The following is a 14176-nucleotide window of genomic DNA, read 5'->3' on the forward strand; positions in this document are numbered from 1 at the left end:
TCTGTATTTAGCGTTATTATGGCGGTACGGCCCATGTGGGGTAGAGGACAAGCAATGGGTTGTGTATCAGCCGATAAGTAAAATCTGTCATTTCACTAATGTTTACATTTTATTTACTGCTGTAGAAAATGGATTTGTAACTGATCTTGCTGACTATAATGGAGTTACTCCCATGGCTGAGACCTGCATTGTTCTAAGGATATGTGGGTCTTATTCAGGTTTGTCAGCAAACCAAAAAAGCACACTAATGGACAAAACCATGTGCACTGCAGGTGGGGCAGATGTAACGTGCAGAGAGAGTTAGATTTAGGTGGGGTGTGTTCAAACTGAAATCTAAATTGCAGTGTAAAAATAAAGCAGCCAGTATTTACCCTGCACAGAAACAAAATAACCCACCCAAATCTAACTCTCTGCACGTTACATCTGCCTACATACGTGAGCATACACTTACAGAAACAAAGCCGTCAAACACTGACACTATCTAATTAATGGACAATGTGCAGCTTTGCCGCTCTCCGTGGGATTCCGCGTCCTGACACGCTGACATAGATTTTGTTGTTAGTGCAAATCCTTTGTGTGTTCTCTGCCGGAAGCAGCCGGCCCCGGACCTCGCGGTGCCATTGTAGCCGTCTAATGGATTCTACCTGCCCCCACACTGACACTCCTGATTAGGGGTAGCGCAGTGGCTTAAATATGTGGCCGGGATTTAAATGCTGCAGACTGATAGAGATGTAGGACAGAAAGGTCTGCCAATGCTGGTGTGTGTATTCTGGCATATCCCTCCGCTTGGTCTGACCAATCACCCGGCTGCTCACGTAGACGTCGACGCAGACGCAATTTACGCTTTTTATCTCTGCATATTGCAATTTTATTACAGCAACACATGAGCGCCTAATTTCTCATGCTGCCACGCCCGATTTGCACTTACACCCTCGTGCACTCAAGGAGAACAGCTGGAGCGGTGATTCGGATGTGATTGGATTGAGCATTACTTGGAAAGAGGCGCCGCCTGCATGCATGTGCGATCCGGTGCTGCATCCGAGGATCACTTGCTGCACCCTCGGCCCGCTAAGTGACCCATGAGGTCATGCAGACCGGCCGCCGCAGCTCTGTTGGAAGACTGAGACCCTGGCCTTGGCACCCGCACAAAACAGAGGCAACACAAAGGATTTTTGCTCTTGCAATTTAGACGCCAATTCAATGGAAGTCAGCGTGAGCTCCAATAAACGTGTCACATGCATTATTATTATTACCAGTTATTTATATAGCGCACACATATTCCGCAGCGCTTTACAGATATTGGGAGATTGGGGCAGATGTATTAAGCCTGGAGAAGGCATAAGGAAGTGATAAATGCATGTGATAAACACACCAGCCAATCAGCTCCTAACTGTTACTTTACATATTGGAGCTGATTGGCTGGTGCATTATCACCTTGCACTTATCACTGGTTTATCACTTCCTTATACCTTCTCCAGGTTAATACATCTGCCCCTATTTTCCCTATCACATGTACACACACACACACACACACACACACACACACACACACACACACACACACACACACACATTCACGCTAGGGTTAAATTTTGTTGGAAGCCAATTAACCTACCAGTATATTTTTGGGAGGAGACCGGAGTCAACCCACGCAAGTACGGGGAGAATATACAAACTCCACACAGTTGGTGGGAATCGAACCCATGACCTCAGTGCTGTGAGGTAGTAATGCTAACCATTACACCAACTGTGCTGCCCACTACACCACCTGTACTGCCCGATTCTCGAGGCTCTCACTTTCTATGAGTATGAGTAACGCTGTGAGACTGTGACGGGATTTATTGCCAATTCTTCCTAATGTCACCTCTGTCTCCTTCCCTCTGATATCACCTTGTTCTAGACTGTCTCTTATTACATAGATCTGCCTCCCTGACCGCTATTATTACTAATCTATCATTTCCCCTCTGTCCCGTCTCTCCTCTAGATCTGCACGTCTATCCTGATATGTATTATTATGCGGAACATGCGCCACGGCCTATGAATATTTCTTCACATTTGGAGATGAGATCACTGTACACTGTGCTTAGGGTGAGGTCTTAACGGTGACCTACAGGGCGGCGATATAAGCTCCATCTTACACCCAGAGCTTTCACTGACATGGACTAACCTATCACAGAAATCCAAGATTAACAGGGCTAGACAAGCCGCAGCCAATCAGAGCATTAGAATACTGATAGGACTAGACCGACTTTTAGCCAATCAGAGCATTAGAGTAGGTATGGCCACTGACCATCGATTGTCTATGGCTGATGTTGAATACTTTAGCCATCGATGAGGAGAACCAGATGGTTTTCTGTCATCGATGGTGAATACCCACCAGATAGTCTCCCCTTCTACATTGTGTCGGTTTATGGTGCATAGCTCCATCCCTGACACCCACAATGCCCCACCCCCATCACTGATTGGCTGGCAGCCCACTCCATAGTAAAGAAGTAATGATCATTGGTGGATGACACCATCGTGGGTTTCCTAGCAGATGGTTTCATACCATCGATGATAGCCACCAATGGTACCATCAATGGATATTCTACTGCTGGCCATCCCAACATTAGAGCATTCACAGGTCTAGACAAGCCCGTAGCCAATCAGAACATTAGAGCACTAACAGGATTAGACCAATTTGTAGCCAATCAGAGCATTCAATTTTTTTTTTTTTTTTTAACTGAAACAAAATATTTGTGTGAATAGGTCCCTGCGTCACGTTCCTGTAGGGGGTGACGCAGGGGCTCCTCTCAGGCCTATTTCCAGGGAGTACACAGACTCCAATGTTAATCCGTCACTATTTTCTTTACACTAATATTTCTCATTCTTTCCAGAAACCTATCCGGCCCCCCCAGCTGACGATAGCGACACGGGGTGTCAGCAGACGCCGACTGCCAGATACGGCAGATACATCTAGGATTACCATTGTAAGACAGACAGGCCTGTAGCAGGGAGTGCCACGTAACACTGTAACCACTGCACAGAGAGCGTGGCTGGGCTAGTGTTAATAGCATCCAATGCATCTTGTATTATCAACCAAAATCCTTAGGGGCACTTAATGAGTTTATTGGGCTGGGGGAGGGTCGGTGTGAGTGCAGTCTTACAGTAATACATGGAAGAACTCAGCTGTGGCAAGGCATGACTTGTGTCAGCTCTGTGAGGGCAGGGTGCTGTGTGCCTGGAGCCTGACGTACATTACATGCAGGCGCACAGAGTCTGTATCACAGGAGAGGTCTGCAGGGGAACTGTAATGTCAGAATAAGTCATCCGAACTGGAGCGGGTGTTCCATCACCAAAGCTGGGAACTGAGGGCCTAGCTCAGTAAAATATAAATCCTCCAGTAAAGCCGGAATGATCCCTAATTAACACCGAGAACTACTGTATATGTATATAAGCCCTGTATATGTATATAAGACAGGTGCGCATGAGAATGGAAGAACAGGAAGATGCCGTGGCTCCCATCACTGGAAGAAAGAGAGCGGACTCACATTGTCCAAATTACTGATAGGGATCAATATATCAAAGACAGCCCCTAGCAGATGAATATACAAACCAAAACACAATGTTATATATTGGGAGAGCTCAGGTTAGTATGGACAGAAGGTGAGTGGGGGTTATATTGGGGGCACTCAGGTTAGTGTGGACAGAAGGTGAGTGGGGGTTATATTGGGGGCACTCAGGTTAGTGTGGACAGAAGGTGAGTGGGGTTATATTGGGGGCACTCAGGTTAGTATGGACAGAAGGGGAGTGGCGGTTATATTGGGGGCACTCAGGTTAGTATGGACAGAAGGTGAGTGGGGTTATATTGGGGGCACTCAGGTTAGTATGGACAGAATGGAGTGGGGGTTATATTGGGGGCACTCAGGTTAGTATGGGTAAGGTGAGTGGGGGTTATATTGGGGCACTCAGGTTAGTATGGGCAGAAGGTGAGTGAGGGTTATATTGGGGGCACTCAGGTTAGTATGGATAGAAGGGGAGTGGGGTTATATTGGGGGCACTCAGGGTAGTATGGACAGAAGGGGAGTGGGGGTTATATTGGGGGCACTCAGGTTAGTGTGGACAGAAGGTGAGTGGGGGTTATATTGGGGGTACTCAGGTTAGTATGGAGAGAAGGGGAGTGGGGTTATATTGGGGGCACTCAGGTTAGTATGAGCAGAAGGGGAGTGGGGGTTATATTGGGGGCACTCAGGTTAGTATGAGCAGAAGGGGAGTGGGGGTTATATTGGGGGCACTCAGGTTAGTATGGATAGAAGGGGAGTGGGGTTATATTGGGGGCACTCAGGTTAGTGTGGATAGAAGGGGAGTGGGGTTATATTGGGGCACTCAGGGTAGTATGGACAGAAGGGGAGTGGGGGTTATATTGGGGGCACTCAGGTTAGTGTGGACAGAAGGTGAGTGGGGGTTATATTGGGGGTACTCAGGTTAGTATGGAGAGAAGGGGAGTGGGGGTTATATTGGGGGCACTCAGGTTAGTATGTGCAGAAGGGGAGTGGGGGTTATATTGGGGGCACTCAGGTTAGTATGGACAGAAGGAGAGTGAGGGTTATATTGGGGCACTCAGGTTAGTATGGGCAGAAGGGGAGTGAGGATTATATTGGGGGCACTCAGGTTAGTATGTAAAGAAGGGGAGTGGGGGTTATATTGGGGGCACTCAGGTTAGTATGGAGAGAAGGGGAGTGGGGGTTATATTGGGGGCACTCAGGTTAGTATGGGCAGAAGGGGAGTGGGGGTTATATCGGGGGCACTCAGGTTAGTATGGACATAAGGGGAGTGGGGGTTATATTGGGGGCACTCAGGTTAGTATGGAGAGAAGGTGAGTGGAGGTTGTATTGGGGCACTCAGGTTAGTATGAGCAGAAGGGGAGTGGGGGTTATATTGGGGGCACTCATGTTAATATGGGCAGAAGGGGAGTGGGGTTATATTGGGGGCACTCAGGTTAGTATGAGCAGAAGGGGAGTGGGGGTTATATTGGGGTCACTCAGGTTAGTATGAGCAGAAGGGGAGTGGGGGTTATATTGGGGGCACTCAGGTTAGTATGGATAGAAGGGGAGTGGGGTTATATTGGGGGCACTCAGGTTAGTATTGATAGAAGGGGAGTGGGGTTATATTGGGGGCACTCAGGGTAGTATGGACAGAAGGGGAGTGGGGGTTATATTGGGGGCACTCAGGTTAGTGTGGACAGAAGGTGAGTGGGGGTTATATTGGGGGTACTCAGGTTAGTATGGAGAGAAGGGGAGTGGGGGTTATATTGGGGGCACTCAGGTTAGTATGTGCAGAAGGGGAGTGGGGGTTATATTGGGGGCACTCAGGTTAGTATGGACAGAAGGAGAGTGAGGGTTATATTGGGGCACTCAGGTTAGTATGGGCAGAAGGGGAGTGAGGATTATATTGGGGGCACTCAGGTTAGTATGTAAAGAAGGGGAGTGGGGGTTATATTGGGGGCACTCAGGTTAGTATGGGCAGAAGGGGAGTGGGGGTTATATTGGGGGCACTCAGGTTAGTATGGACATAAGGGGAGTGGGGGTTATATTGGGGGCACTCAGGTTAGTATGGAGAGAAGGTGAGTGGAGGTTGTATTGCGGCACTCAGGTTAGTATGAGCAGAAGGGGAGTGGGGGTTATATTGGGGGCACTCATGTTAATATGGGCAGAAGGGGAGTGGGGGTTATATTGGGGCACTCAGGTTAGTATGAGCAGAAGGGGAGTGGGTTTTATATTTGGGGCACTCAGGTTAGTATGGACAGAAGGGGAGTGGGGGTTATATTGGGGGCACTCAGGTTAGTATGGGCAGAAGGTGAGTGGGGGTTATATTGGGGCACTCAGGTTAGTATGGGCAGAAGGGGAGTGGGGGTTATATTGGGGGCACTCAGGTTATTATGGATAGAAGGGGAGTGGGGGCACTCAGGTTAGTATGGACAGATGGTGAGTGGGGGATGTATTAGGGGCACTCAGGTTAGTATGGGCAGAAGGTGAGTGGGGGTTATATTGGGGGCACTCAGGTTAGTATGGAGAGAAGGTGAGTGGAGGTTGTATTGGGGCTCTCAGGTTAGTATGGGCAGAAGGTGAGTGAGGGTTATATTGGGGCACTCAGCAATAGTAGTGACTTGATTTTGGAAGCTGAGGCTGATGGGGATAGAAGGGGAATTAGGTTGATGTCAGAAGGGCTCCACTCTATGCTGCAGTTTGGTGTCAGTGTGCACATAGAGAATTCAAACTAGTGTATGCAGAGTATTCAGGCAGGACTGGGCAGAGTATGCAGTAGCGGTGGTGTATTGGGAGTATTCAGCATGTAGTGATCTGAGAGTATAGTGGGAGGGGGGTATTTGGAGTATTCAGTCTCAGGTGTGCAGAGTGTACTGGGGGGGGGCGGGTTTGAAGTACTCAAGTGGGACTGGGCAGAATGTGTAGTAGTGGTGGTGAATTGGGAGTATTCAGCGTGTAGTGGTCTGAGAGTGTAGTGGGAGGGAGGTATTGTGAGTATTCAGCGTGTAGTGGTCTGAGAGTGTAGTGGGAGGGAGGTATTGTGAGTATTCAGCGTGTAGTGGTCTGAGAGTGTAGTGGGGAGGGGGGTGTTTGGAGTATTCAGTCTCAGGTGTGCAGAGTGTAGTGGGGGGGGTGTTTGAAGTACTCAGGTGGGACTGGGCAGAGTGTGCAGTAGTGGTGGTGTATTGGGAGTATTCAGCGTGTAGTGGTCTGAGAGTATAGTGGGAGGGGGGTGTTTGGAATATTCAGTCCCAGGTGTGCAGAGTGTAGTGGGGGGGGGGGGGGGGGGGTTTGGAGTACTCAGGTGGGACTGGGCAGAATGTGTAGTAGTGGTGGTGAATTGTGAGTATTCAGCGTGTAGTAGTCTGAGAGTGTAGTGGGAGGGGGGTGTTTGGAATATTCAGTCTCAGGTGTGCAGAGTGTAGTGGGGGGGGGGGTGTTTGGAGTACTCAGGTGGGACTGGGCAGAATGTGTAGTAGTGGTGGTGAATTGGGAGTATTCAGCGTGTAGTGGTCTGAGAGTGTAGTGGGAGGGAGGTATTGTGAGTATTCAGCGTGTAGTGGTCTGAGAGTGTAGTGGGAGGGGGGTGTTTGGAACATTCAGTCTCAGGTGTGCAGAGTGTAGTGGGGGGGGGGTGTTTGGAGTACTCAGGTGGGACTGGGCAGAATGTGTAGTAGTGGTGGTGAATTGGGAGTATTCAGTGTGTAGTGGTCTGAGAGTGTAGTGGGAGGGAGGTATTGTGAGTATTCAGCGTGTAGTGGTCTGAGAGTGTAGTGGGGAGGGGGGTGTTTGGAGTATTCAGTCTCGGGTGTGAGAGTGTAGTAGGGGTGTGTGTTTGGAGTATACAGTCTGGAGTGGACAGAGAGTGTAGTTGTGGATGTGTATGGAATATGCAGGCTGGGGGAGTATTTGGGGCATTTAAGATCGAGTGTACAGAATGTTATTGTTGGGGTGTATTTGGACATTTTAGTGGGCAGTAGTTTAGGGTGTAATAGTGGGGGAGTATTTTGAGCATTCAGCTGGGGTGGGGGGAGAGCAGTGAGTGTAGTAGTGGTTTGGAGTATCCAGCCGGTCTATGGTGGGGAACAGTCATTTAAAAAAACAACACAAAAACAAAGCTAGTGTAGGCTTGGGGCAAATAGTAAGGATTTAGGACAAATAATGAGGATTTGGGTCGAACAGCAAGTACTTGGGGTGAATATTGTGTGCTAGTGGGGAATAACGTGGGCTTAAGGCAAACAGTCTGGTCTTGGGGTAAATAGTGTGCACTCGGGGTGAGTAGTGTGAGCTTGGGATGAATAATGAAGGATTGAAGTAAATAGGATTTGGGGTATAGTGAGGACTTTTGGTGAATAGTGAGGGCTTGGAGCAAATAGTATGGCTTTGGGTTGAATAGTGAGGGTTTGGAATGAATAGTGTGGCCTTGGGGTGAATAGTGAGGGCTTGGAGTAAATAATGAGGATTAGGGTTGATTAGTGTGGGCTTGGGGTGAATAGTTACAACTTGGTGTAAATAGTAAGGTTTTGGGATGAATAATGAGGTATTGGGACAAATAGTGTGGCTTTGTGCAAATACTGTGGGCTTGGGGTGAACAGTGAGGACTTGGTGCAAATAGTATGGGCTTAGGGTGAATAGTGACAACTTGGGGTAAATAGTAAGTACTTAGGGTAAATAGTGTGGGCTTGTGATGAATACTAAGGACGTGGGATGGATAGTGTGAACTTGGGATGAATGTTGTGGGCTTGTGGTGAGTAGTTAGGACTTGGAGTGAATGGTATGGACCACGGATGACTAGTGAGGACTTGGGGTGAGTATTAAGGATTTGGGATGAATATTGAGGTCTTGGGGTGAATATGGTGGGCTTGGGGTGAGTAGTAAGGACGTGGGATGAATAGTGTGGACTAGGGTTGAATAGTGTGTACTTGGGATAAATAGTGTGGACTTGGGATGAATAGTGAGGACTTGGGGTGAGTAGTAAGGACGTGGGATGGATAGTGAGGACTTGGGGTGAGTAGTAAGGACTTGGGATGAATAGTGAGGACTTGGGGTGAGTAGTAATAACGTGGGATGGATAGTGAGGACTTGGGGTGAGTAGTAAGGACTTGGGATGAATAGTGTGGACTTGGGGTGAACAGTGTGTACTTGGGATGAATAGTGAGGACTTGGGGTGAGTAGTAAGGACATGGGGGTGAATACGGTGGGCCTCTGGGTGAGTAGTGAGGACTTGGGATGAATAGTGTTGACTTGGGATGAATAGTGAGGACTTGGGGTGAGTAGTAAGGACTTGGGATGAATACGGTGGGCTTGGGTAAGTAGCGAGGACTTGGGATGAATAGTGTGGACTAGGGGTGAATAGTGTGGACTTGGGATGAATAGTGAGGACTTGGGGTGAGTAGTAAGGACATGGGATGGATAGTGAGGACTTGGGGTGAGTAGTACGGACTTGGGATGAATAGTGAGGACTTGGGGTGAGTAGTAAGGACTTGGGGTGAATAGTGTGTATTTGGAATGAATAGTGTGGGCTTGGAGTGAGTAGTAAGGACTTGGGGTGAGTAGTAAGTACTTGGAGTGAATAGCGCGTACTTGGGATGGATAGTGAAGACTTTGGGTAAATAATGTGTACTTGGGGTAAAATAGTAAGGATTTGGGAAGAATTGTGAGGACTTGGAGTGAATAGTGTGGGCTTGGTGTGAGTAGTAAGGACATGGGATGGATAGTGAGGCTTGGGGTGAGTAGTAAAGACTTGGGATAGATAGTGAGGGCTTGGGGTGAATAGTGTGTACTTGGGGTAAATAGTGAGGACTTGGGCTAAATAGTGAGGACTTGGGGTGAGTAGTTATGAAATTTGGATGAATATTGTGGGCTTGGGGTGAGTAGTAAGGACTTGGGGTGAATAGTGTGTACTTGGGATGAACAGTGAGGACTTGGGTGAGTAGTAAAGAGGTGGGATGGATAGTGAGGACTTGGGGTGAGTAGTAAGGATGTGGGATGGATAGTGAGGACTTGGGGTGAGTAGTAAGGACTTTGGGTGAGTAGTAAGGACTTGGGGTGAGTAGTAAGGACTTGGGGTGAATAGTGTGTACTTGGGATGAACAGTGAGGACTTGGGGTGAGTAGGGATGGATAGTGAGGACTTGGGGTGAGTAATAAGGACTTGGGGTGAGTAGTAAGGACTTGGGGTGAATAGTGTGTACTTAGGGTAAATAGTGAGGACTTGGAGTAAATAGTGAGGACTTGGGGTGAGTAGTTATGGAATTTGGATGAATATTGTGGGCTTGGGGTGAGTAGTAAGGACTTGGGGTGAGTAGTAAGGACTTGGGATGAGTGGTAAGTATTTGGGGTGAGTAGTAAAGACTTGGGGTGAATAGTGTGGACTTGGGATGGATAGTGAGGATTTGGGGTGAGTAGTAAGGACGTGGGATGGATAGTGAGGACTTGGGGTGAATAGTGTGTACTTAGGGTAAATAGTGAGGACTTGGAGTAAATAGTGAGGACTTGGAGCGAGTAGTTATGGAATTTGGATGAATATTGTGGGCTTGGGGTGAGTAGTAAGGACTTGGGGTGAGTAGTAAGGACTTGGGATGAGTGGTAAGTATTTGGGGTGAGTAGTAAAGACTTGGGGTGAATAGTGTGGACTTGGGATGGATAGTGAGGACTTGGGGTGAGTAGTAAGGACTTGGGGTGAATAGTGTGTACTTAGGGTGAATAGTGAGGACTTGGAGTAAATAGTGAGGACTTGGGGTGAGCAGTTATGGAATTTGGATGAATATTGTGGGCTTGGGGTGAGTAGTAAGGACTTGGGGTGAGTAGTAAGGACTTGGGATGAGTGGTAAGTATTTGGGGTGAGTAGTAAAGACTTGGGGTGGATAGTGAGGATTTGGGGTGAGTAGTAAGGACGTGGGATGGATAGTGAGGACTTGGGGTGAGTAGTAAGGACTTGGGATGAATTGTGAGGACTTGGGGTGAGTAGTAAGGACTTGGGGTGAGTAGTGAGGACTTGGGATGAATAGTGTGTACTTAGGGTGAATAGTGAGGACTTGGAGTGAGTAGTGAGGACTTGGGGTGAGTAGTAAGGACTTGGGGTGAGTAGTGAGGACTTGGGATGAATAGTGTGTACTTAGGGTGAATAGTGAGGACTTGGGGTGAGTAGTAAGTATTTGGGGTGAGTAGTAAGGACTTGGGGTGAGTAGTAAGGACTTGGGGTGAGTAGTGAGGACTTGGGGTGAGTAGTGAGGACTTGGGGTGAGTAGTAAGTATTTGGGGTGAGTAGTAAGGATTGGGGTGAGTAGTGAGGAGTTGGGGTGAGTAGTGAGGACTTGGGGTGAACCTTAATGGGAGTTGAGGCTAACCCCGCTGTTGTTGCAGCCACTCAGTGATACCCCTGTTACTGCCCCGTCCCTCAGCTGGTCTACCAGAGCAGTGTGCCACCTCCATAGCTGCCTCTCCCTGCACCCTGCTTATTACACTGAAAGATGTTTTTCCCTCTATAAAGCGCTGCTCATTTTGTCGCCGATTTTATAGCAAAACCAAATTACCATCCAGTCTCCTCCTCAGCCCTTAATTCCGATGTGTCACAACAGAGCCACAAATTGCTATCTCCAGTCTCTGAGATCCTGTGCTAATTGCAGATCCAGCCTGGCTTGGTGTTTATTAGCAGGCTGTAGGAACAAGGAGCCCCCCACCACCCCACCCCAAACCCCTCAGGCGCCCCCCAGAGGCTGACATTAATGACCACTTCTTCCTGGGGCGTCGCTTCCACGTCCCTGACACATTCCAGGAGCTCCCGGTGCTGGACAGCTCCCCTGTAGAGCGCAGCCTCCACCCTGGTCCCTGGTCATCCCTCAACCTTCTCTCCATCACCCAACTCTCCACAGGACCCCAGTGCACTGAGATGGGGTGGGGGCAGGAGGGGCACTGAGATGATGGGGTGGGGGCAGGAGGGGCACTGATTAATCAGGCAGCCCAGCCTGTGAATTAGCTTCCTCCATGACCAGCAACCTAGTGCTTGAGATTTGTGTGTCTACAGGCAAGAAGAGGAGGAGGGGGGGGGGAGGACACATTAACCCTTCCAGTCCCTGCATCTGTGCACTTCTCCCCTGGCACTTGGAAGAGGAAATCACTGCTCCATGGTCTGCACTGAGCTGGGGGAGGGGGGGTGTATAAGAGGTACATGTATTCCCCTTTGATTTTGGGCTTTCTGGAGGAGGAGGGCTGCACAGTGCCTGGAGAAGAATATTTTTGCTTATTCCAGGGGTTGTTAAATTAGGTGGAGCCCCCAGCTCATTGGCTGCTGCCTGTCACATGCCCTGCCTCTTATAGGGGGCTGAGGTTCACAAACTGCTCTACTGTGTTCATCTGGTAACTAAGTGTCTATACAGGGACCAGCACCTCTCCCTGCGCTGGAAGCTGGAGCAGGGAGAAGCATTCCCACCGGGCAGCCAGCACATGAGCCAGGCTGGCAAGAAGGGCCCTCTCCAGCCATTGCATCTCTCTGAGGGTGAGGAGCCCAGCTGCCCGGGTCACCCCCTCATGCCAGGAGGCACCGGGTGAGGGCAGGGGGGGAGCTGTGCACGGGGATGTGTCTGCACCCCCCAACCTTGGCTGCCACTTTGGATTTTGACGCTCACCCCTGTGATTTCCTAGGATGGCCCGGTTTGGAGATGACCTGCCCACCCGCTATGGGACGGGAGTGCCAGCGGGAGCTGGCAGGGGCAGCAGCCGGCAAGGTGGCCCCCAGCCCGGCCAGAGGATGTACAAGCAGTCCATGGCACAGAGGGCGAGGACCATGGCTCTCTATAACCCCATCCCCGTCAAGCAGAACTGCTTCACCGTCAACAGATCCCTCTTCATCTTCAGTGAGGACAATGCCATCCGCAAATATGCCAAAAGGATCACTGAGTGGCCATATCCTTCAGCCCTTGGGTAAACGGGCGTGCATGGGTCTCCTGGCACCGGGGGGTGGGGTGGGGGCATGCACGGTCTGGGTACAGGTGGCAAGGGGGTGCCAGGCACTGGAGAAGAGGAGGGTGAGCCTGTAGGGCTGGATGGACGAGGCATGGCATGGTGCCTCCTGAGGAGGGCTGAGGTGCAGGCAGGATGGAGGAGGCACGGTGCCTCCTGAGGAGGGCTGAGGTGCAGGTCCCCTGGGTGTGTGTTGGCTGCTGTGATTCCTCAGTAGGAGCAGCCAGGGCCTCCTGACAGAAACCTAGCAACCCTCTGTCACTATCATCTGCTCTACACCCCCTCTCTGTAATGCAGGAACACGCCATTCTAGTCATCCCCCCATGTAACAGCCAGGTACAGGCCAGCAGGGGTGTGCCAGCCAGGTAAGCAGGAAATCCTGGCCTGAGGAGTGCAAGCTCTGGGGCACACACAGGGAGGGGGAGCAGCTGTCAGGTTACTGTGGGGATGAGACTATTCTACCTGACACAGAGGCCTGAGCCTCCCAGCACTGACCCACCCAGGCCTTACCAGTGATCAGTGAATGTATATTATATTATGTGTGTGTTGTGTATATGGTGTGTGAGCAGGTATATTTAGTGTGTGTGTGTGTGTGTGTGTGTGTGTGTGTGTGTGTGTGTGTGTGTGTGTGTGTTTATCTGTTTATGTATATTGAGTTTCTGTATAGTATGTTGTGTTTGTGATTTTTTTGAGTGTATTTGTGTTTAGTATGTGGTATATGTGTATATCTCTGCTGTGTGTGTAATATATGGTATGTCAAAAAGTATACTATGCTGTGTATGTGGTGTGTGAATGTTTCTGTAGCATTAATGTGTGTGGTTTGTGATGTGTATAAATATCTGTGTAGTATGGTGTGTGTGTTATGTATATTGTGTGTTTATATCTGTTTAGTATGTTGTGTGAGTATATCTGTTGTGTGTAGTATGTGGTGTGAGTGTATGTCTGTAAGTATGTATGTATGTATGTATGTATGTATGTGTGTGTGTGTCGGTGAATGTCTAACAAGTGATGTGTGTTTATGTCTGTTGTATGTAGTATGTTGTGTGAGTGGTATATGAGTGTAGTATGTGCTGTGTTTTATGTGCGTACTATATTGTGTAGTATGTGGTGTGTGTTATGTGTGTAGTATGTAGAATATCCGTATGTGCTTGTTTTGTGTGTAGTAGATGGTGTGTATGTCTGAGTGTGTAGCATGTGGTGTGTGTAGTATGTGCTGTGTATAGTATGTGACAATGTGTGTAGTATGTGTTGTGTATAGTATATGACAGTGCCTGTGTAGTATGTGCAGTGTATAGTATATGACACAGTGTGTGTGCTTGTGTAGCATGTGATACAGCATATGTAGTATGTGGCATAGTGTGTGTAGTATGTGCTGTGTATAGTATGGGATGTTTGTGTGTAGTACAGTATGTGCTGTGTATAGTATGTGGCACAGTGTGTGTGTGTGTGTGTGTGTGTGTGTGTGTGTGTGTGTGTGTGTGTGTGTGTGTGTGGTTGGTGTTATGTATAGTATATGGCCCAGTGTGGGGGGGGGGGTGGAGGTGTGTGTGTGTAGTATGTGGCACAGTGTGTGTAGTATGCGCTGTGTATAGTGGGGTGTGTGCGTGTATATTATGTGGCGCAGTGTGTGTAGTTGGTGTTGTGTATAGTATATGGCACAATGTGTTTGTGTGTAGTGTGTGCTGTGTATAG

The 14176-nt window shown here is 49.0% G+C and overlaps 1 protein-coding gene across 1 annotated transcript in view; it reads left to right on the forward strand.

Moving 5' to 3' along the window:
* Nucleotides 1–11858: 11858 nt before the first annotated feature.
* Nucleotides 11859–14176, forward strand: part of CACNA1B (calcium voltage-gated channel subunit alpha1 B) — a 377678-nt gene continuing 375360 nt past the window's right edge. Inside the window, exon 1 of the mRNA XM_063935876.1 lies at nt 11859–12427. Within this exon, the coding sequence (XP_063791946.1) occupies nt 12168–12427 (260 nt within the window). The 5' untranslated portion in view covers nt 11859–12167. The remainder of the gene's footprint in view (nt 12428–14176) is intronic.

Source organism: Pseudophryne corroboree, chromosome 8 (assembly GCF_028390025.1).
Source record: "Pseudophryne corroboree isolate aPseCor3 chromosome 8, aPseCor3.hap2, whole genome shotgun sequence".
NCBI lineage: Eukaryota > Metazoa > Chordata > Amphibia > Anura > Myobatrachidae > Pseudophryne > Pseudophryne corroboree.